The 24177-nt window shown below is 38.0% G+C and overlaps 1 protein-coding gene across 1 annotated transcript; it reads left to right on the forward strand.

The window, feature by feature from the left end:
- Positions 1-1847: 1847 nt before the first annotated feature.
- Positions 1848-22893, forward strand: LOC121423050. Its single transcript, XM_041618326.1, has 12 exons — positions 1848-2144; positions 9980-10113; positions 10480-10657; positions 11119-11408; positions 13172-13317; positions 13917-14088; positions 14745-14861; positions 15817-16089; positions 16586-16963; positions 18373-18557; positions 20748-20916; positions 21672-22893. The coding sequence occupies exons 2-12, from the start codon at positions 10023-10025 to the stop codon at positions 21893-21895; spliced, it is 2223 nt and encodes a 740-aa protein (XP_041474260.1). The 5' UTR covers positions 1848-2144; positions 9980-10022; the 3' UTR covers positions 21896-22893.
- The last annotated feature ends 1284 nt before the right edge of the window (positions 22894-24177 follow it).

Here is a 24177-nt window from a genome sequence, read left to right on the forward strand (position 1 = left end):
TATTTGACAGTAGCCGAAAAAAGTCAATGTGCTATGAAAAAGCAAACAATACAACAATATCCAAATATGATTACTGACATACTATTCTAGTCACCTGGTACATGTACACAGTAAAAAAAAATTACACAACGCTGTTTACTATATGAACCTTACAGTAATTGTTCAAACAGTTTAAACAACTGTTTAAATCTTAAGCAACAAAGTTTAATTTTCAATATCTAATTGTCAATAAATTAAACATGATTGTTTAAACGGTTAAACAAATACCGTAAGGTTCATATAGTAAACAGCTTTGTATAAAATCTTAAACAGCGTTTTTACTGTGTATATGCCATGTATTTTTTCTCAGAATTCGAATACCTGAGGATGTTATGTTGGGAAACCGTTATTTGAAAGAGTTTTTGCTTAGCCTGATGAAAAATTGGAATGGTCGTTGAAGCAAAGTTGATCATGAACGAACTGTGAATCAGCATGTTTGGCGCAAGTGTTCCTTCCCTTCACTCGTTGACTATTGAAGATCTTTGTGAAAATCTCATTGATCTACAAAGTCATGTTTGATGTTGTTTGAAGGTTTGCATGGTGGCATGTACAATCGCTGATGTGGTTTACGGTACACCATGTGGAGTGTTATAGAAACAGTGGATAGAAGAAGAGAAGAAATTGATAGGCGAGAAAGTGGAGATTTCAGAGGAGAGTATTCTTTCTTATGCCAGCATCTCCTCATCAGCTCTACTACTCGAGCTGTTCTCAACACATCAATTCCTTCTGGTTTACAGTCCTTTTCAGGACTACTTTCAAGAAAGAATACTCTACTCTCAAATCTCCACTTTCCCGCTTATCCGTTTCTTATCTTCTATCCACTGTTTCTATAACACTCCACATCAGCGAAAGCCATGTTTGAGTGAGGGCAAACTACATGTATGTCACTTTTCAAAGTCACAGGAGCTATGTGTTATATATGTTATACTAACATCATAATTGATATTCTTTTATTACTTTGATTTGGAAGTATTCTCACCCATGCATTACTAGATCAATTAAATTTTCATACAGAAGTTAGTCTATGATTACTTTGAAAGGTCTAACTTGCATTCGATCTGGATAGAATTGATGGGGGGGGGGGGTAGAGATGATTAAATCATGTATTTATTTATTTAGTCATCCATTTATTTATTTCATTTATGTATTGATTTATTTGTATATTTATTTATTTATTCATTTTATTAATTGTTATTTTTTAATGTTATTTTATTTTGTGGGAGGAACCTTTTGCCGTTAACAAAAATAAGTTGAGGAGTCTCGTCTCTCTTTAACTCTATCTCTCTTTATGGGGGTATAGGGCTACTCTTTCCCCATAAAAAGTGCTGATACATCATATGAGTTAATTTTACATGTTATTATTCCCATTCTTTTCAAGCCCCCTTTCAACCTTTTTCTCTTCACTCTGAAAACTCGAATGTTAAATCAACATTTGGAAGGTTGGAGGAGTGACAACCTTTTTTAAATGTTACATCCAACCTTGTATAAAGCTAAATCCAACATTTTAAATGTTGGGTAGAATCATTTAAAGTGGTAAATGTAACATTTAGAAAATGTTGTCACTCCTCCAACCTTTCAAATGTTAAGTTAACATTTCTTGTTTTTAGAGTGTTCCCCCTATTATTTCGAGTCGGATCATCTTTTTCTCTTCCATACACCCTGTCTCCCATGCCTCTCTTGTCTTCCCATCCTTATCCTTAATTTCACCTCGGTACTGCGCCACAGTTTTCCCCTTTCTTCTTCTTTCAGGTTTCTCTCTTTCCCTTTTCTCACAGTTGATGTTGTGCGAAACAGCGAGGGTCAGAGAAGTCAAGTGATATATCGCACACTACCTCCTGCTGCACCATCACTGCCCTCCAAAATGAGACCCTGCCATGCGATTGCCAGACACCAATTATTAGTCCATTCTAGTCAAGCCGCCGGTGAAGACGCACCATTTCTCACCGCGTCAAGCCAAGTCGTCAACGAAATCCTCGTCGGTGGAGCACTTCTTGGTATCTGTTTCCCTCAGTCTGGAGCAGCTGTAGATATCACCGACGGAGTGCGGATGACCTGTCCGTTGTTTGCATGGTTTTCCTCCGAAAGAAGTAACATTGTATAGTGGGGTATGTATTCCGTTCCTTTAAATATTATATTAGATGTTGATATGATTGCGGATGTTGGATTGTTCATCATCACCCCCCCCCCCCCACTACCACCACCTCTTTCATTACGAGATGAAGATGAGATTTGGAAGGAGACAAAGGTAATTGTGGTAGTGTACAAAGGTAGTTGTGGTGGTAGTGTTGGTGGTGGCGGTGGTGGTGATGATGATGATGGTGATGATGATATTGTGGTGTCCGTGATGGTCGTGGGGTTAAATGAGAAAATGACGAAGGTGAAGATTGACATGACGATAATGGTGAAGATCTAGATGACGATGATGGTGAAGATCTAGACGATGATGATGGTGATGATTTAGATGACGATGATGGTGATGATTTAGATGACGATGATGATGAAGATCTAGATGACGATGATGGTGAAGATATTAAGCTGATGATGATGGTGAAGATTTAGATGACGATGATGAAGATTTAGATGACGATGATGATGAGGATTTAGATGACGATGATGGTGAAGATTTAGATGACGATGATGGTGAAGATTTAGATGACGATGATGGTGAAGATTTAGATGACGATGATGGTGAAGATTTAGATGACGATGATGGTGAAGATTTAGATGACGATAATGATAGTGATGACTTTGATGACGATGATGGTTAAGATTTAAATGACGATATTGATGGTGAAGATTTAGATGACGATGATGGTGAAGATAATAATAATAATAATATACGTGATTTGTAATGCGCTCTATCCACTCGGCAGAGTGTCCAAGGCGCAGCCGGCAGATGACGATGATGATGAAGATTAGATGACGATAATTTATTTGGAATATTCTTGTGATGTGATGTTATGTTAGGTGTCAGGTGTATTAGGTTAGCCTGGGATAAGTGATATCGGTGTTTCTTGAAAACATTCATGTTTATGATGTTGATGCTCCCTTTAGAAGAAATGTGCCTAGTTTTTTTTACTTTTCCTAGGTTCTCTTCTTATAATTGGGTCAGGTGAGAAATGTGCCGATCTGTCAATTTGAACATTCATATTGACTTTAAATTGTTCCTGTTGACACAAAACGAACATGACATGAGGCCGTGTCGTGATCCATAATGCGACTATAATCATGCCAATGATCGATTTGGGTGTATGAAGTACTCCGAATCACAATATATTAAGTTCATCTTGCTCCGCAGAGCTAGATAATCGAAGTATATCCGATGAATTTTAAGAGCGTGAAGTGTGGACAAATTCTCCTAATCAAATTAGCTTTGTAAAAACCTATTGTGTCCTTTAAGAGGGCGAGGAAAGCTTTATCCGATATGATAATCACAAACATTAAATTTATGCACCCAGATATTGTCGAAATCCGATCGATGAATTTGATCCTTCAATATCGCAAAATGAACAAGTCGTGTTAAAATCTTAAATTGTATAATGCATTAGTGCATTGGCGTGATTATACAATGCAAAAGTTCATAATTTTATTTTAGATTAATGGAATCTAACTTAATCTAGTATGTTAAAATTATTTTTATAGCTTGATTATGATTTTTTTTTGCAAAAAAAGATATTTGAATTCTTTTTACTTATTACTCTCCTATTTTTCAACTCGAGCGGCGCTTCATTGGAGACAGTCAGGGCGAGTGTCCTTATGATTTTCCAACTGGTGAAGGGGAGAAAGAGAGGTGGGACGTGTGATTTTATGATTTCCCCACTTATTCGATTGAGAAATACAACAACAACAACACCTAAAACGTCTTGCCAAGCATCCCCATCGTATCAGAGCACACTGGCACCGCCCATGAGTACTATAATGTATCGTACATGAAATGTTTTCTGATTTACAAAGTCACCTAGCGTTCAGCGTGAATAGCGAAATATGGACGAAATATGAAGAAACGGAATACCCACAATAATTTCAGTCACGACGTCTCAACTTTGACAATTTCGCCCACTTTTCAAATAGTAACTTGGTCACTGTCCTGAATACCAAAACGTTCGCCCCCGCCTCCTAAAATACCTCCATGTTCAGTATTGTTCACCAACAACTTCACGCCCCCTAAACGTAAGTCGCGAAGAAGGCGAAATGATAAAAGTTGAATATCCCAAGAACAAGAAGCAAAACATCAGATGCTTTCGTTTACCCATACTCATATTTCTAAGGGAATACATTGCTTGTGTATATATATTTTTTTCATACAGAGCTTTTTATTCCAACTTTCAAAGTGTCAAAGTTAAATATTAAAAACTTAACGTAAAGAAAATGTGTCAATTGATCACATTTTGGCTAGAATATTTTCGAATAGAAAACTGGTAATGTACCATTTTGACGTTTTGAGTATTGAATTATTATGTTCTTAAGTTTGATGTGCCCTGAAATTATTCACTTGTAAAGTGTACAATGGATAGAGTTTCAAAAGAAAAAAAAAACGGTTTGTGAACAACAATATAACAGCATAGAAAAATCTAACTTTGTCGGCGCATCCAACGGAACAAAATAACGTGTTTTTCTGAAAATTGGATCAAACCTTGATAAAAAGGTTCCTCATTGTAATACATGGATTTTTTTTTAGGTTGATGGGTTTAAAAAATACTCATCTTACTAGGAGGGTTTGGACCGTTTCTTAATAATGTTATATGCCTTGCTTCTTTCTTTAAAAAATCAAATGGATTGACTTTTAAGATTTCAAAATGTTCTTGATATATGCAAAAAGCTATATTATTGGATGAATGCACACAAACAGAAGGTTAAACAAACTAACCCAGTACTGACCTACAAATTCAAAGTAGGTCAAAATTTGATATTCTTCCAAAGAAAGTTTAAGGTTCTCCACACGCTAAAGCCCCCTGTTTTTTCGTTTGAAAAGTGACCCAATTTCATTATTTCTATTGCTGGGAAATCGTAAAAAAGACTCCAACTCTAATTTGGTTCCATTTGAATCTGACCTAAATTGAATTCACAGTCGATACCTTCCCCCGATTCTTCGAAGTTTGAGCATGTTGTAGGTCTATCGTTTCAGATACGCTCCCTAAATTTGTAGTACTAATGTCATCTCTCGCTAGCAATCTCATTCCTATTAGCAAGAATTGAAATAAAGATGGATTCGGGCAAGTGCTGAACTTCCCAAGCTCGTGATTCTCGCTCGCATCATTTACTTAATGAGATGAATATCCTACAAAGAGTCCTAAAATTGCAATTTTTATGTCAATACAGGCCTATATACATGCATAAAAATGTCAATTCGTACTTGCGTTCCGAATTGTTATTCATTAAAAGATACATGATTTAACCATAATCATAACCAATTCAATTCTTAAGAACAGTATTCAAAATGTCCCTTTACGGGTCATTGCATAATCTCTGCTTGCGCTTCGCGCTTGCACTAACTTTTAATAGTTAGATATGTCACGCACCATGATCATGATCATGAATAAATGCTTAGAGCGCTCCTTTTCCAGGTCTTTGTTATAAAAAAAAAATACCCCGAGCTTTGCACTTGCACTATTTGTTAAGGTGAGACAGATGCAGATCCTGATTATTATACAGAGGCTCAAGCGTCAGCTATCAAATTGTTTAAAAACCCTGATTTTACAGAAAAATAAAAGAAGAATTGCAGAAATCAATAACAGAATCATTCTGTAAATTCATAAAACATGAATTTTTCTGCAATTTAACAGAACAGATCTGTTTAAAAAGGGGAAACATTTTCAAGTTCCAAACACCAAATACCAATTTCCTGTAATTTCACATCATATAATGTAGGATTACGCAATCTGGTAAGATTGCAGGTGATCTCGAGACTCTGCAGTTGCAGGAACTTCTTTTATTTTAAGGATGAATTTTCTAACAGTGCTGACCCGTCTCCAGATCAGTATATTGTTTAGTCAGAAGGTCTAAGCACCTTGTATATGTTTTATCAAATGTGCTTATGGTGTCTCACAGCTCTTATGTCTAGTTTATAACGGTGCAATATAAGATCTAAATAGTCAGGACTTCAAATAGAATTGTCGGAAATTTCTTGTTATCTGGATATACGAATGTAGAATTCGAGAATGAAACTAATCTCGATAAGGAAATCTCACAGGTGGTTAGGGGTAAAATATGATCATGATACTTCGAAAACAAAACTTTCTTTGAAAAGATTTCTAACATCTGGGATATCATTCAACATGTTAAAGGAAGTTTTGTGTTATCACAAATGTACTATCGGACTTGAACATGGTAATTTCCTTTATTTTCTATAGGAACAAGTTCATTATCATTCTTGCATTCTTTTACCTCGTATCAAATAAGATGATGAAAATAACAATGATGACACATTAAGTGACTTTTATCGGACAGAGTTATGAAAATCCTAGCCGAAATACCATGATGTGTTCAGTAAATGTTCTTCTTGTCGATTTTGCTAAGCCCGTACATAACTCTTGATCGCAATTCACCGTCTGGAAAGAATGTTTTATAAGTACAACTTTGAGTGGATTTGGCATTGACCTTTCTTTCTTCGAACATCTTCTTTATGCCCTTCAGTTTGACTCGGGGTTAATCAAATCAGCTAACGACCTGGTAGGTTAGAACTTAACAAACGATGAAGTAAATGATGACTTCTACAGCGGGATTCCTTAAGTCACATGACAGCTGGTAACGAGAGAACTTGATAACACTTGCATCATACATCGCAGAAACATCATGGTTTAATAGAGACAAAGAACTTTTTATATAAACATGAGCATAAAAGCATTGTTAACAACGTATCACTTTATATTTTGACACATGAGAGGTGTTTTAGCCCCTTGGAGTAATTTAGCGCCTTTCACACGGTGAAAAAAAAAATCGTGTACAACCGATACAGAATCACGAACGCTAATCACAATCACAAATTCAGTTCTACTCAAGTGGTGAATTAAAGTTTCACTCGAATTACGGTACGAATTTTCGTGTGAAAGGTCCGATGATTATAAAGTCGAATTACATGTACAAACATCATTACAATGACGATTTAGGGTTCGGGATCCACGGGCCGATTGCACGAAAGGGTCTTTGCAAGGACCGTCTTTCGTGTCGCCCATTTTTTATGATGCGCCATGTAAAACGCATTTTAAATAAATCATCTGCAAACATATTTTATTCGTCCGTTAAAATGAACAAAATGTTTGTTTATAAAATTATGTGATATATCATGAAATTGTATAAAATTTGATTCGAAAGCAAGCTAACGAATCTTATTTTTTATCATAAATTTCAGAAAAACCCCGCTTATAGCGTATCATAAAAGATGGGCGACACGAAAGACGGTCCTTGGAAAGACCCTTTCGTGCAATCGGCCCCACGTGTGAAAAGGCCCTTAGGAGATCCGTTAACATGTTTTCATTTTTTTTAGATTAGTAAAAAAGAACAGAACTCACTTTCACATTTCAACAATTAGTTTGATCTTTGGGACAAACTATATAATGATTTTAAGAAAGTGCAATCTACAATGTATATGAAATAAACGCCTTTCATGCATAATTAAATGCAATGATCATACTATTTGGTAGTTATCCAACAGCCCCCTGAGAATCTTCGAGAAAGAATTTGATATCTTGAAATGCATGAAGCAAACAAATCCTCAATTTTAGATATGTGTTCTCTATAGTAAAATCTATGACATAGATATCATAATGTGTTAAATCAGTAGGCCTATATAAGACACAAGCATCAATGTTTTCATCATTTTCATATTTGACAAGAGCATCGTCCGTTGCGCAGTGTATAAGTGAGCAGTGTACGCGCAGCGGGGATTCACATGCATGTTGTGATTTGAATTTCTGCCCTAGAAATATAGTATTATGCATATTTCGGACATAGTATGTTTGTGAAATTAAATTCTGGAAACTTCGAAAAGACTTTTCACTTGTCTTCATTTTCCATCGTAGCAAGGGAGAGAGGAAGGGGATAGGAAGACTTCAATTTTAAAGAATTTCTAATCGTCGGTAATTCTTCCAGGTTCCAGGTGTTCACACCCCCTTATTTTTTTTTTATACCCAACCCCCCCCCCTTGAATTCAACCCCTAAAAAAAATCCTTACGAAACGATCTTCAATTTGTGTTGAATACCTTTTTTTGCTTGTCAACATTTTATTCAGCTTGAACCCCGCCCCTTCCAAAAAATAAATGAGTAGGCATGAAAGATGCATGAATGAAAATATAAAAGAAATTAGATTATTAAATACAAACACAACCCCACCAAATTATCAAATATGCATTCGTTAACATAAGCTTCATCTGAAGGGCAACACATGCATATTGATATATATTTTGCGTTACTCGCACTTTTTATTTACATGAGATCCCGATGATATCTTCAGTACCTTGTTTCTTTTATTTTCTCCATTTATTGAAGTAAACTCCACATTTTGGTGGAAATTTGTCGGGAGTATTCTTTTCATGAATTTGAAAAAAAATAAGAAGACATCGTTGCTAATATTTCCGACAATTTATAGAGAAGTGTAGATTGAGCATTCGAGTGTAGCAATTGTGGCAGAACATGCTAACATACCTTCACACCTATTTGGATTTTGGGATTAGTCTAGGTTATATTTTTATGATTTTTACCAAATAAAAAGATAAATTTTGGGGTTATTTGTGATATTTCTTTTGGTATTCCATAATGGTCAACATCATGGTCAAGGATCGCTTTGACGTAGTTCCTGGTAATTGTTATGATTTAGAATATTGAGATCATGAGAATGTCGGTTATAGTTTAGAATATATGAACTTAAAAAATCACAAATCTAATAATTTCTTCGGAAAACATTGATATTCCAGATATCAAGCAGAGTGATATGGTATTGGATGTCAAAGATTCACCTGATGTTTCTGTTTTGACCAAATCAAACAAAAATAAGAATGACAGATTTATATTACCCCACCCAATGATTTCAAATTCTTTAAGTAGTCATCATGTTATGGTCCTGTTTGTCTTATTTACAATCGCAGAAGGGAGGCTGGCTCCTGGATCACATACAAACCTAAAATTTTGACCTTACTTGGACGCAGCGGCATATACGAGTGTGTGTGGGAAGGATGGTGTGTTGAGTGTGTGTGTGTGTGTCTATCTGGTGGAGGAGAATGTGTGTTCGTGTGCGTACGCGCGTGTGGAGGAAGGGGGCGAGGGTTGGAGTGGGTCACACTTCGAAAGTAATCGACATAATTCTAGTAGATTACAATCATGAATACTCAATGAATGAATTAATATAACTATTATTATTTTTTATCATATTTTATCATTTAGCTAAGATCCAATGCAATAGTCATGCGGGTGATGGGTGATAAACAGTACGACTGAAACATATTAATCCTTTGCTTCATTGCATCCTGCCTGCTTTTTCAACCTTCCATGCTTTTCGAAATATCAGTGATTAATTCGAATTCAATTTATTAATATTATACAAGATCATATAAATGAAAATTTATTGCAATAAAAGTAAAACGTTGGGCCGGGTCTTGTATTCATGTATGACGATGAACCCGTTAAAATGAGATGAAGTCTGTATGTGGTCTTTATGCAACCACGCCAAAGGTTAGAAACATGGTGTGATTTCATGATTCTGACCTATTACTATATGGGTCACAGCGGTGTTACCATATCAACTTGGTTATTTTATCTGCCCCCCCCCACCCTGCAGCAAGAGTGCCGATCAAAATCAAAAACTCTAAAATGGCCAAGCCTCATTAGAAGCGCATATTTGGGACTCAGTATTCATATTTTATACTCCTTGCATTGCAAATATCTACCATCTAGATAAGATCATTAATACACAGATTGAACAACAACCGAATCATAAATTCTTTGGTAGATTCCAGTGAACACGACTCCATCTGGCTAAGGAAGGATTCGTCATGATGCTCTTTCAGGCAAGCCTTTCAGCGTTTGTCTTTCTGTTCATCTCCTTTCATGAGTCAAGGGCTGTACGACGAGGACCGTACCAAGGTAAGGGTCATCATGACGACAAAGGTACTGAAGATAATGTTGTTGGTGCTACTGGTGATAATGATAGTGAATTATGTTGATGATTATGAATATGATGAGGTTGATGATAATGATGTTGGCGCTAATGGTGATGATGATTGAGATGTTGATGGTGATTAAGAAGATGATGATGACGATGATGATGATGTTGATGATTATTACGACGACGATGAAGATTATGATGATGGCATTGTTGATGAGGATGATGGTTAAGCTTACCAAAGTTTCTTATCATAGTTATCTATCTAAACTGTGATCATAATGATAGATTGTAATGTTTCGGTATCAATTTCCCCATCACCATCTTTTTTATCTTCACCACCACAGAAACATCGGCATGCGGATACCAACGAGTAGAACTTGGCCCACGGTTGTCCATCACTGGAGGCGAAGAAGCCCAACCTGGAGAATGGCCGTGGCAAGTGGCTCTAATGTACGATGACTCTTTCCTATGTGGTGGACAGTTGATCAAAGAGGACTGGGTCTTGACTGCAGCCCATTGTGTGTAAGTTGCCTCCGAGGGATAATTCAAGAGTTACTTCCAACATGTCCAAGTAACTTTCGATTGTTCGTAATGAAGTTAACTATTTAGAAAGCCGACTAGATACTTGATCCAGGGCATCTATTCACTCGGAAAACTGATGACCCTCTGGTTGTCACCGTAATGGTGCAAGTTCGTACAAGAGTCAACAATCGTGGACCTACTATAGAGACTACTGGGAGATAAACCCTCATTGAGTATAGTCCTATAGCCATTCTTTGCCACATATATATATTTAGAAGTATATCTTAATCATATTTCAAAGTGAAATATTGAAGTCCTATGACTCCTATGAAATTACTGGAATGCTGAATGTCAATAGTTTTAAAATCATAAATCAGGCTAAAAGGTATGCCCTCTCCGATCGATAAACTTGTATAATATCATTTCTTAATCACTTACTTTTATCATCATTACTCCCGAAGCACCCATCTGAACCACCCAACAGGGCATACTATTATGATGGGTAGTATACATCTCAACAGCTTTGCCGAAGAGGAACACACCCAGATCAGGCGCGTCCGTGACATGTATCCACACCCTCGATACTCGACCCTGATCAGCGACTTCGATCTCCTACTCTTGCATCTGGAGGAGCCATTCGAGATGACGGACTACGTCACCACCATCTGCCTGGCCAGGGCAGGCATGGGACATCTCTACGAGACTGGAACACCCATGTGGGTCACCGGGTGGGGAGCTAAAGAAGATATGGGTAAGAACCAAATTCTTGTGCACCCCTTAATTCAGAGGGGCGCGTGTAGACGCAAGTTCGGAAGCAGTTTACGGAATGTTTTCGAACGCAATCTTTAAGAAACGTCGGGTTGCAATCATTATTAGTATATGTTTTCTTTAATATTTGTAATTTATTTGTGTTTGTTCTTGTTTGCAATAGGATCAAGATAGGATAATGGCATCAACGAAAATAAATTAATGATACGTCGAATTTGCGTCATTATCTAAGAATTACAGAAAAGGGTTCTCGATATGCCGTTAGATTGTGAACAAAAAATCATGAACAATGACGTAAACCTTGTCATAAACGCAGTGTGTGGTGAAATGATATTGGCATTGCCATCAACTTACTATAGAAGTGAACCCTGTTAAATCTTCAATCTCCAATGGAATATTTGGCGTTCACAGCAAGGACCACTTTTCTCCCTCTTTGAGACCTGCGTGGTCCTATTGGAATTGTCTTCCCACCAAGACCTTTTCCACGAAGCGACGATAGGCCTGCCGAGTTTAGGACATATTGAATCACGTGAGCCAATCAAATAATTTTAGGGGGGACACAGTCTGGCAATCACCCAGGAATGTGTCACCTGTTTTGTTTGGCTTAAAAGTAAACACATTGTCAAGTCATAGGTTGTAGAGTCACTGCCCTTTGACGGTAGATGATAGGTTCAAATCCCGCTGGTTCCCAAGATTTTCTTTCTGACTTGAGTGATAGTCAGAAATGTCTTTAGATTATTCGAACTTCCAGCGAGCCGTCACAATTCCAGTCAACAGAGTATATCATTTATATCAAGTGGCCATATTGAGCCTTAGAATAGATACACAAAAGGCAACCTTTCTTTATATTCGTATTTTGTCACTCAATTTAGCTGGAGAAAAGTAGGCATATTTGTGTGTTGGGGGGGGGGTGGGTGTAATTCAAAGGAATCTTGCATAGTTACAAGGCCGGAAGATGTCCCTTCTCTTTCTCACCATGTTCTTCTTTCATACTTTTTTCCTTCGTATCTTTCTTTATCTTCAATTTGGTTTATTTTACCCCCTTTTTCGTTTGAAACCCAAAAGAAAGGGAGCCGCAGTTCTCTCATGCAGCATGTTCTCTGGTTGGATGAGGATCGATTTTCTGAGACGATCTTCTAATTTTTTATCCATTTGCTTTCTGCAGTGTTCTGTTGCAACATAATTTATATCATACCCCACCCCCTCTTAAGAAAAACACGGATTACTCGATTCATGAAGCTCTCATGTCTGCCCGAGAATAATTTGAAAAAAAGTTCTCAAATCGTACATTCCTTACCCATTTTAAAATCCGACTAGACTCCGTGTTTTTCTTTGTTGTTCTGTTGTTGTTGCGTTGGTTCTTTGAGGAAAACAAGATTGTGGTGCTACCCATATGTATCTTGCTTGAAAAAAAAACGTTATATGTTGGGATCATCATACTAACTGCAGTGGCATTTCCATTATTCTCCTATCCACAGCTATCCCGTCCCTAAATCGTAAAGTCCTTTATATTGAGTTCATTTATGAATGTTCAGCTATTTCGTCAACTGTTTTACATCGGTAGACCTCAAAGGGAAAATGCACCATCCTAACTTTTCAAAAACATCTTGGCGCACCTACCCACTTCGCCACTATCATGCGAAGAAAGAGTTTTTTCGCGAAAATAATTTTGTATTTGCTGACGTAATCTTTGACAGTTCTTATCTAGTAAACTAAATATATCTTTCTTTTAAACTTATGAAACAGGTTCGCTTCCTCAGACCTTGCATGAAGTCCAGATACCCATGACAGACCACGAGCAATGCCGGGTCATGTACATAGGTGAGGACGAAATTACGGAAAATATGATCTGTGCAACACCTGAACAAGGCGGGGGTAAAGGCCCATGTGGGGTAAGTGTAAAGTTCCTGTACAAAATAACGCCTTGTAACTACAGCAAAGGTGTCAAATTTGAAATGACAATTATAAATGATAGTAATTAAGTATATACTGTTAGTATTTTCCTAAATTTTACCATTTTCTTCATCATCACAATATACATTTATGTACAGTATAACGTCATCATCATCATCATCATCATCATCATCATCATCGTCATCATCGTCATCAGCATCATCATCACCATTATCATCATCGTCGTCGTCATCATCATCATCGTCATCATCATCAACATCACCATCATCATCATACATCAACATCAATATCATCATCACTAGCATCATTACCGTCCACACTCCAACACCAGTCACCACTATTATGAAAATTGAGAATAAAGAAATTGTAGATACTGTTAATATACATCGTTGGACTGTTCGTTAGCTGTAATGATCTATGTTTTCTCCACAGGTCCAGTCAACAGTTCCAAAGCCTTAGTTCCGATTGGTTAAAGTCAATTTTGATAGGTTAAGAGTTTTCTTTGATCTTGATTATTTCTTCAACTAGGTCGTAACAATCATTCATAATATTGTCCTAATTCTTATGTAACTTTCAGGGAGACAGCGGAGGACCCCTGGTGACAAAGGTCGGTGACCAGTGGTGGTTGGCAGGAACAGTATTGGGAGGAAACGGATGCGGAAGTCCATTATTTCCGAATGTTTTTCAGAATGTCAGCCAGTTTCAGCAGTGGATCGAACCCATTTTCAGTAATCGCCTCCCTGAAAGCCGTGAGTTCCGTTTTGCACCTCGTCAGGAAATCGCAAGATAGCGGAAGATAAATGCCACCGCACATCTTACGATAGGTCGACGATCTGAGAGTTTTAAAAAATCGCGTTTTTAATATATACGCTTTAAAGAAATTTAAACACATAGATTTTTTTTTACATTTTGAAGTTCAGTAAAGAATGTAAAAGTTTGCTGTTAAAAGATTTTATTCTACTCACAACCTTCCCTAAGATTACCACGAGGTCGTTTTAAACCTTCAAAGAAAATTGCAATGGTCCTAAAGTTGATCTTCGATGTTAAACGACGATTTAGAAATTCATGACAATATGACGTTCATGTTAGATTGTTCGTATCAAATGTTGTAACGTTTTATTCCAAGTTGGGAAGCAATTAATCAACCACTGCACATGCGCCTTGTGCGGATTTATTCTTGCTGGATAAAAGTGTGTGCGTACTCTCCACTCCCTGTGGATTATTGCCTTGTCGTGTTTACCACATGCATGCCAGAGATATTCCAGTTAAACGTAATATTGTTTGGGCCTATGGGCAAACCTCTTCGTTTAAATTTCCATCCATTTGAACTATCAAGCGATTGATTGACTGATAGATTAATCATCATTCAGTTATTGCTCATTGTTTCTTCCATTGTCACATTCAGAAACAACGCGTTGTGGAGACGATGAGTTCAGTTGTAAGGAAGGATGGTGTATCGAATACTGGAGAAGATGTAACGTACGTGAAGACTGTTTGCTTTCCACTGATGAACTTTACTGTGGTATGTACCTACAACTCTATGTGTGCGTAATGCAGTCAGGGATTTAAAGATTTCAGGGTTTGTTGTACATAATTTCATAACATAATCACAATGAAGCAGAATCAGTAGCGTAGTATTAACAAAAATACAGTTAATTTCACAAATGATCAAATGATTTTGAAGAAAGTGAGTGTGAAGTCCTTAAGAAAATTGTCGTTTACATGAAGACCCCTGGGAATAAAATATCAGTTTGTATATCTTATCATTTTATTCCTGAGAATTCAAAAAGCCTTTATTTCATAACAAATGAAAAAAAAAGAAAATTAAATGAAAATCCATAATTTATTGTTCGAAATAGACATAAAATGAAATACTCCGAAAATTTGCGTTGCCCAATTGATCGTGGGCCCGGCAGCCAATGTGCAGCGCCAGATCGACGAGGTTCTATCCCTTTAATCGTTGAACGCCAAACAGGGTAGCAGCAACTCCCGCCTTTTAACGTCTTTTAGTCTGACGCAGCCGGGGTTTGAACCCCCGACATCCCGGTTGTGAGCCAACACACCGGTATGAAATGAAGAAGAAGAAAAAAAAAACGAATCCAATTCTTGAAATGGGCCTAAATGGAAAATATGTGCATAAATAGCAGTTCCCTATACGCAGTTGACATGGTGCATTTCATAGAATTCTATAGACAGCTTAGATAGTCCCCCACTAAGCTTGGGAGGAATGGGGATCAATTAACATATTAATTATTGGTGGCTTAGCTTGCTCCCATAACATGCCCCATCCCCATAGAGTTTTATTCTAGGTAGATAATTTTTTTTCATTTGTTTCACAAACTGAATCAATCCTTAAGCCAAAATGCGATAAACATCTTCATCTTGTTGACATCGTACAAATCTGTACCATTCGCCATTTTTTTAAACCAATTTCCCGTTATATTCCATCTCTGTAAACCTAATTTCTTTTGCATTAGATCATGAACTCAAGCTGTTTGATGTCCATTTTCACCGTCGGCTCAGCTACAAGAGCATCATCAGGAACTACACCGTTCCAAGTTCTGTCGAGTGTGGCAAGGAGTGCGTCAGGACACGTAGGCCGATGAAATGCGGCGCTTTCGACACCACTCGTGGGCCGAACAACACTCGGATCTGTTCGCTCGGTGTCGAAGCATACTCGATTCGGGAAATCACCAGGGAAGAAGCGGAAGAGAGCGGTGTTGCCCACTTCACCTACCGGTTTTATCCAGGTAATTCTGGTACCATGTTATACTGTTCCTCCTGGCGTTCAATCCTGAGCAGACCGGCAATATGAACTCTCAAATCCCAACACATCTACCAAGTACGACCCACATATAAATACGTGGTGATATCTTTGGAAACTTTTGACAATTTTGAAAACGCAATCCCATCTCATCGATTTAGATGTACTTCAAATAGCACACTAGACCTACATTGACTCAATTTAACTTTCCTATACTAAAAACACATGCGTAAACGACTCTGGCGTAAAAATGTAATCAAATTAATAACATTTGGTCTACTTGTTTTGTCTGCGCAACATAATTCTATCCCCGTATTCCATGAACACTCACAGATGTTTGTAAGTCACATTTAGGTCCAGTATTTAAAACACGGCTTGCAGTTTATTGCAGCGTAACAACTGATTGCTGGTCTGCTCCTTGTAACAGAAAGTCAACCAATTCTTGATTTGTGACCAACTGTTTTTGTTTTGGCCTGATACAGAGGTCGGAGGGGATACCATAACGAGCCACATCGGGCTTCTCATTTCTCCTACATCGACCCGCAATTCCGACCAACTAAAATTCGTTTGGAACCTCAACCTTGATGCGCCCAACTCCAATACCATCGTCTTCACAGTTCAAAGCGTGAAGTCGTGGACAGAGGACTGCTCCAAACTTGGAAAGAGGGGCATGCTGATCGTGAAACCCGGTGGAAAGAAGCGAAAGAAGAATCGACGAGGGGAAGAACCTGATAGCATCAACGCGTGTCTGTCAGAGATCTCAAAAGGAGACGTCTTGCGATTCCACAGTCTCAAGGCGAAAGTTGTCTTTTACACAACCCATCTTCGTAAATATGCAATTACTCTCGAGTATACAACAGGTAATAATGCCATTATGTTCTTGTTCATTAAATTTCATGCGTATATTTTGAGCATTTTATTCCATTTAAGACGAGATAGATCCTAGGTCTGACCGGTGATTGAAGATCTCTTAGAAACCCTCCAAATATTGGTTTCCTTTGAGACTAGCGAGAGCCGTTCTGCCTTGGGATCGAAGAAGGGAAATGGGTTAATAGCGCCTCCAATTGAAAAGGGAAACACGCTATTTTACATCACTTGCAGGTGCCGCGGGACGATTTTCAAAGTGGAGGGGGAGGGGAAGGGGCCGAGCAAAAAGTTGGGGGGGGGGGATGGGCTGACCATGCAAAAAATCACAATCATATGGGTTTTTTACGTTTTTGTACACGGTTTTGGAAAAAAAATAGGGGGGGGGGTTGAAGCCCCTCCAGCCCCCGCTTCCGCGACCCCTGACTCGGATAAACTATGCTCTATCCTGAACATGCTGATTGAAATATAATAGCTTATACTATGTGTTACTCATACAAGAATTCGACAAAAGCCATGGCAATATTTTCGACACGTTCCCGTCGAATATATTCATTTGTGTTATGGAAATTTACACAGCCAGAGCAAAAAACAAACGGAAGCTGTCACAATGGACTTTGCTGGGAGGGAAAACTCTAGCAAGAACCCGTTTCTAAAATTTCTCGTAAGTCTATGAAAACTTGCAAGTTGGTCATAATTATACATGCAGACGGGTTTAATTGGACTTTTGGTTAAGGTTTATGTTATAAATAAGATCTTTTCCATTTTTTATCACCATTGAAAATCTTGATAGGCCCACAATATACAAGATTTGAGATCAAGCGATACGTCCATTCTATTATCTTGAAAGGTCAAGTCCACCTCTAAAAAAGTTGATTTGAATGAAAAGATACAAATCAAACAAACATTAACCGGATGTGAAATAAGAAAGGTATGACATTTTAAAGTTTCGCTCATCTTTCAAAATACATTTATATTCGTTACGCATGACAATGAGGGGGGGGGGGGGGAATTAGAATATTTCATATTACACGTAATGAAATACAAAACAAACAGTGAGTGGATGATGTCATCAGTCTCCTCATTTGATGTACCGATCTCGATGTGAATATATTTATTTTTTTAATTAAGTGAAATTTTAAAATGTCATAACTTCATTTTACATCCGATGATGAGAATATGTTCTGCTTGTCGGTTTTTTCCCTTTTTATTTTTTTTTGTTGTGGTGGACTAGTCCTTTAATTCATAAGTATGTTACGATACTGTACTGTAAGCTTTAGCAGTTATAATTATTTCAAACTAATCTCTTTTTCTTGATGTTATGATTTCATTTCAACTGATGTTCAATACCTCTTAACAAAGAAGTATTGATATTTATCCGATGGTATCATACTTTGTTTCTCAGAATTCAACTGCACCAAGACTTTCACGTCCCCTGGGACCCTGAAATCACCGAAGTATCCCGAGAAATACCCGCCAAACCTGGAGTGCAAATGGCTCTACAGAGCAAGGCCTGGTAACGTCATCAATTTTGCTGTGCGCGATTTCATGGTCGAAAAGGTGCCTGACTGTGAGTTCGACTACCTGAAGGTAAGGGCAATATTTATCGACGGTTCATGATCTTATCAGGATTTATTTATTTATTTGTTTATGTATTTATTTATGTATTTATGTATTTATGTATTCATTTATTTATTCATTACCAGAGCATCTGTTACACGATTTGGACTTCAAGAAATAAATTCGTGCCAAGTTTGCATTTTCGGAATTTACCACACCTCCGGGTGTTTCATAAAGATGGTCGTAAAGTCATGTAGATGGTCTACCCAGGATATATCACTTAAGGTGGTGTCACACCTTGGCGTTTTAGAGAGCGTATGCCCGACGTATCAAAATTTCTCTAAAACGTCGGCATACGCCGAACTTTGATTTTTTTTCAACTCTGGGCGTATACTTAGCGTATTCATAACGAGTTGGACGTATACATAACGTATTAGTAACTTATATCGAACGCTTCGTTAACTTATAAGTAACGTATTCCAACGAATGCTTAGCGTATTGCTGGCGTACACAACTTATGCCCTACGATAGCCTAACTTACGCATAGCGCGCGGCAGCGTATCGCTGACGAACACGTGTCATAGCCTATAAAAAGGCTGCCCTCGACTATTCAAATCATAACCGCACGATACATCACCGTATCAACACCACCGCCATGCCGAAGAAAACTCCTGTGAACCCCACCTTTGTATACCCATTCCTATAAACGTTGTCAATACGCCATATACGGTAGCTGTAAGTTATAAACACGTTCAGTAAGTTTTGTGGTCGTCCGGAGCACGTCTTCATACGTCAATATACGTTGGAGTTAAGTTACACATACGTTCAAAGCACGTTACTCATAGGTTAGAAGTAAGTTTTAGGGTACGCTGGACATTATCTCGACGTACATCGACTTATGAGTAACTTACGAGTAACGTGTGTCAACATGTATCAACGATCGCGTAACTTGCCTACAACTTATGACCCGCGTATGCGGGACGTATGAGCCATACGCTGGCATACGTTGGAAAATTTTGTGCTTGCACAAAATTTTTCAACGACCTCGCCGTATGACGACGTATACCAGCGTGTTTTAGCGTACTCTTAACGTATGCAAAACTTACCCGTAACGTATTCGACGTACGCCAGTGTATTCGCCAAATTCCTCATACGTCGGGCATACGCTGTCTAAAACGCCAAGGTGTGACAGCGCCTTAAGTTAGGCTATCGTAGGGCATAAGTTGTGTACGCCAGCAATACGCTAAGCATTCGTTGGAATACGTTACTTATAAGTTAACGAAGCGTTCGATATAAGTTACTAATACGTTATGTGTACGTCCAACTCGTTATGAATACGCTAAGTATACGCCCAGAGTTGAAAAAAAACCCAACAAAGTTCAGCGTATGCCGACGTTTTAGAGAAATTTTGATAGGTCGGGCATACGCTGTCTAAAACGCCAAGGTGTGACAGCGCCTTTAGCACAAGAAAGGTCCCCAGTCGTGCATTAGGTCTAAGTCATTCGTAACTTACGAACATTTTTTTGGAAACACCAACCTGGTTTGAATGCAACACAACCACGTCGGGAAAAGATTTGAATCCATGGTTTTGGGCGAATTAAGAGATATGAGCTAAAATCACTCTACTCTGAATACAGGAAACAGTAGCGGACCGTGACCCGGAAGAGACAAAGCATTGGGGGCATGAGGGGGGCACTGCATTGTCTGTGAACAATGCTGTGCCCCCCAATGCTTTGTCTCCTCCGTGTCACGGTCCGCCACTGACAGGAAACACACGGAAAAGGAACAAAACTGGGGAGAAGGAGTCTTAAAGAGTGTTCTTGGTAATAAATATACCTTTTCCTCATTGATATAAAAATAAAGAAATGAAACGGTTTCAACTACGGTCCTATCAAAATGTACTTAGACTCCCCCTCTATTCACAGGTGAGTCACATTCAGTTCTTGTTTCCAACGGCAGGCACCCACAATCAAAATAATGACATTATATAAAATAGTATTATATGAGCAGACCTTCCTCCGGTGCCAATGTCAGAGAGCAATGAGGACAGAATACGAAATTCGTCCGGCTTCCTTTTGAAATGTACTGATGCCATCTACGTGACACTGACTGCCAGTAAAGGAATAGCCGTGCAGTTATCCACCACGGTCTCTCACTCTCGTGAGTCGTCTAAACCTTTGTTATACTGTATAACCTGTTCTTCGTTTTTTTTCTGTCTAGATATACGATGGGAATACGACAGCAGCTCGTAATTTAACCAGTCAACTATGTGGCTATACGTGGGGAGAGGATACAATAACCTCATCTAGCAATGAGATGCTCATTGTTTTCGTCGCTGATTCAGAGGTGGTGAAGACTGGTTTCCATGCAATAGTCACCTTCCAATCTAGTAAGGAGTTTAGGCCATATCTACTTCTATATTAAATTGGCAGTTTTCTTTTAATGAAAAGGATAAAGAGACTAAAAAAGGGTCCTTCAAAATTGGTTGGATGGGGTGTCGTGAGAGTTTAAAAGGGTCTCAATGTTCATGGTGTACTTTCCATTGTGATTTGGCAGTGTGGATTCCTGACACTTGCTATTTAGTTTGGCCTGGCATAAAATTGCATTGTGGCTTAGTTGAGGAGCGCCCGCCTATTTAACGAGAAGGTGCCGGTGGGATCAAAGAACTTGCTATAACATTTTATAATTTACCCCCCCCCCCGATTATGTTTTCTATCTTTAAATCAAGTTGAGATCATTTAAGGTTTTAAAATTGACTTAAAGACTTTCATTTATCGATATTTACGATGACTTTCTTTGTTTCAGCATTTAAGGAAAAGAAAAGAAAATCACTCCTAGCATTATTATATATAGCGAAACTCCATGAGAAGTGCAGTTGCTTTGCTAAAATATTTTTCCTTTAACTTACCGTTTCATGTCTTTGAAAATCTTTATCTTCGGCTCTTATAAAAACAGATGTTCGATTGTTAAGATTATTCAAGCATGTAAAGTATTATACTTTGATCTATGTCTTAAATGGTTATCAACTTGTCTTTCCGAAATGAATTATCTTTGATTGAATAGAATCGACCTGAATGAATGAGTTACCAATACCATAATTTTGAGTATAATTTGATCTGGAATCTAAATTCATATTTTCTTTAGGATCAAGACGGCGATCTCAAAGATTGACGGCGGCCGATACCATCGAGTCTTCAGCCAAGGATTCGGACTTCATGACTTATTTCCATTGGGGGACAGCTGGAGTTGCATTTGTTGCAATCACCATACTAAGCATTGCATGTTACATGCTGAAGAAGCGCCTGAATGCAGCAAACGCTCTCGTTCGTAACTTCAAAAGGAACAACGTCATCTTCGATTCTCACTGAGCCAGAGGCTAATAATTCATACAAATGGACTCACTTAAAATATGGTTCAAGTGCCTCTTATGCTTTACAACGGAGCTCTGAACACCACACCTATTTTAAAATAAGAGTACTTAAATAACCACAATTGTGAGAAAAGTCAACCAGGAAAGTAATGATTAATGTATTCCATAATTGCAAGACTTTCATTTTATTCATTATGTGATAAACCGGAGTATGAAGGAAAATTAAACAAGTTTTTAGTATAGATCATACAATAATACGCTTCCGATGTTGAGTAATTAAACCAAATGTCGAGTATTATATACTTGCCATTAGCCTCGTTTATCTTTCAAATATCTTTTAGGTTTTAGGTTTGGGCATGGATTTTCGTTCTTCTGAACGCACTATTGGTGATTTTATTCTTGAATGACCGAATCCAAAATATAAAATGTCTGCCCAAACAGCGAATATATTAACTCAAAGAGTTTAATTTGTTGTACATAACTTTTACACATTTTGTAAATTTTGTATATTATTCATAATACATATAATATCATTTATACGTTCATTTTGAATCTGACCTTCTTAGAGAACCAATGATGGTCTACAGTAGTTACGATTCGTCTTCTAACAAAGTCACTTTTCAAAAGTAGTTTGATTTTAAGAAATAGCGAAATCGTTTTAGATTCAAAATTGTCATTCTCCTGACGTCATAGTGCACAAGTTGTTTATTATCTTTTTGATCTTTATTTCATGACTGCGTTGTTTGCTAATAAAAAGCATAAAAAATAGCGATTGTTTTTTTAACAAGATACAAAATCTTTTTCAACCATCCAATGAACCGAGGAATATGGTCAAATATTAAGTTTAACATTGAATATTATTTCATAACATACAATTTATAGGATAGATTTTTAACAAGCACTTGATAATTAGTTCAGTTCTCAAATTGCTTTATAGAAATTAAGGTGTGCATGGTGTTTTGTAACTTTAGAAATATACATTTCCCAAATGGTTAACGATTGACCTGAGGAAGTCTTTTTGTTTTCATGACTAAAAAGGGTTAATAAACGTAAATACGAATTACCGAAGTACATAAATTAGGCAGTGGGCGGGATGGAGGGTAGAGATGGAAAAAAGCGGGGAAATTGGAGAAAGAACGGCAAGAGAGACAAGCGGCGGGGGAAATGGGAGACAGGCCGCACAGAAACGGTGTTAGCCTATACAGCACTAACAATAAGCCCAGTCACATCTTTCGGATTGTTGAATTAAAATATTTATTTCAAACTGTAAGTAATGCATTGTTGAACCATTAGGCATCGCTGTAACAGGGCCTCTGCTTGTGCGTTGTTAGCGCTAACAACGTTTCTGTGCGGTCAGTACCTGCATAGTGTTCAGGTGGTTGGTAGTGTGTGGAGATACAGGGGGATACAAGGCCGGGAAGATGTTAACGTTTGCAATTGAACATTGAAATGGGACGCAAGACAGCAGAGTAGGAGGAGGGGAGGGGGTGTGACGGCCAGGTGGACGGGGTGTGATTATATTAAACACCAATCCTAGAAAGAGGGACAGGGAGAAACTACTAACACAATCCGGTATTACTATACTGTCTGTTAGACATCTCTTTGAACTCCAGCAGGCGTCTCCCCGATCAATCACGCACGCTCTTTTAATTGGAACACCATATAGTCGATTTGACATTTTCCGAACCTAGAAATGTTCTTTCCGATGAAGTTTTTTTCTTGATTCGTGTTCCTATGGGGTCCTAGAACAAATTCAGCTTGGTTGCCAAAAGTTGCCGTTTGGGCAATTTTGCTAATTTGCATAAATCCAAAATGGCCGCCAGATGCCATCTTGAAAACCTAACTTTTGAACCCCTGTCCACAAAATGATGGGTAATGACTTGTTTTGGGGGTTTAGAGATGTGTAGAACCGATTTCTGTAATCATTTTTGCAATATAAGGTCATCTTCAGGTCAAATCCAAGATGGCCGCCAGATGCCATCTTGAAAAATTGACTTTTGTTCCCCTTGCCCCAAAATGACCAGTAATACCTCTATTTAGGGGTTTTGGGGGGTGTAGAATCCATTTCTGCTTTCTATTTTGCAATATAATGTCATCTTCAGGTCAAATCCAAGATGGCCGCCATCTTGAAATATCAATTGTTGAACCCTTTGCCCCAAAACATGAATAATAACTCTATTCATGAGTCATTTGGTATGTTGATTCAATTCATGCAGTTATTTTGCACAAAGGATAATCTTCAGATCAAATCCAAGATGGCCGCCGACCGCCATCTTGAAA

This window comes from Lytechinus variegatus, chromosome 10 (genome assembly GCF_018143015.1).
Source record: "Lytechinus variegatus isolate NC3 chromosome 10, Lvar_3.0, whole genome shotgun sequence".
Taxonomy (NCBI): Eukaryota; Metazoa; Echinodermata; class Echinoidea; order Temnopleuroida; family Toxopneustidae; genus Lytechinus; species Lytechinus variegatus.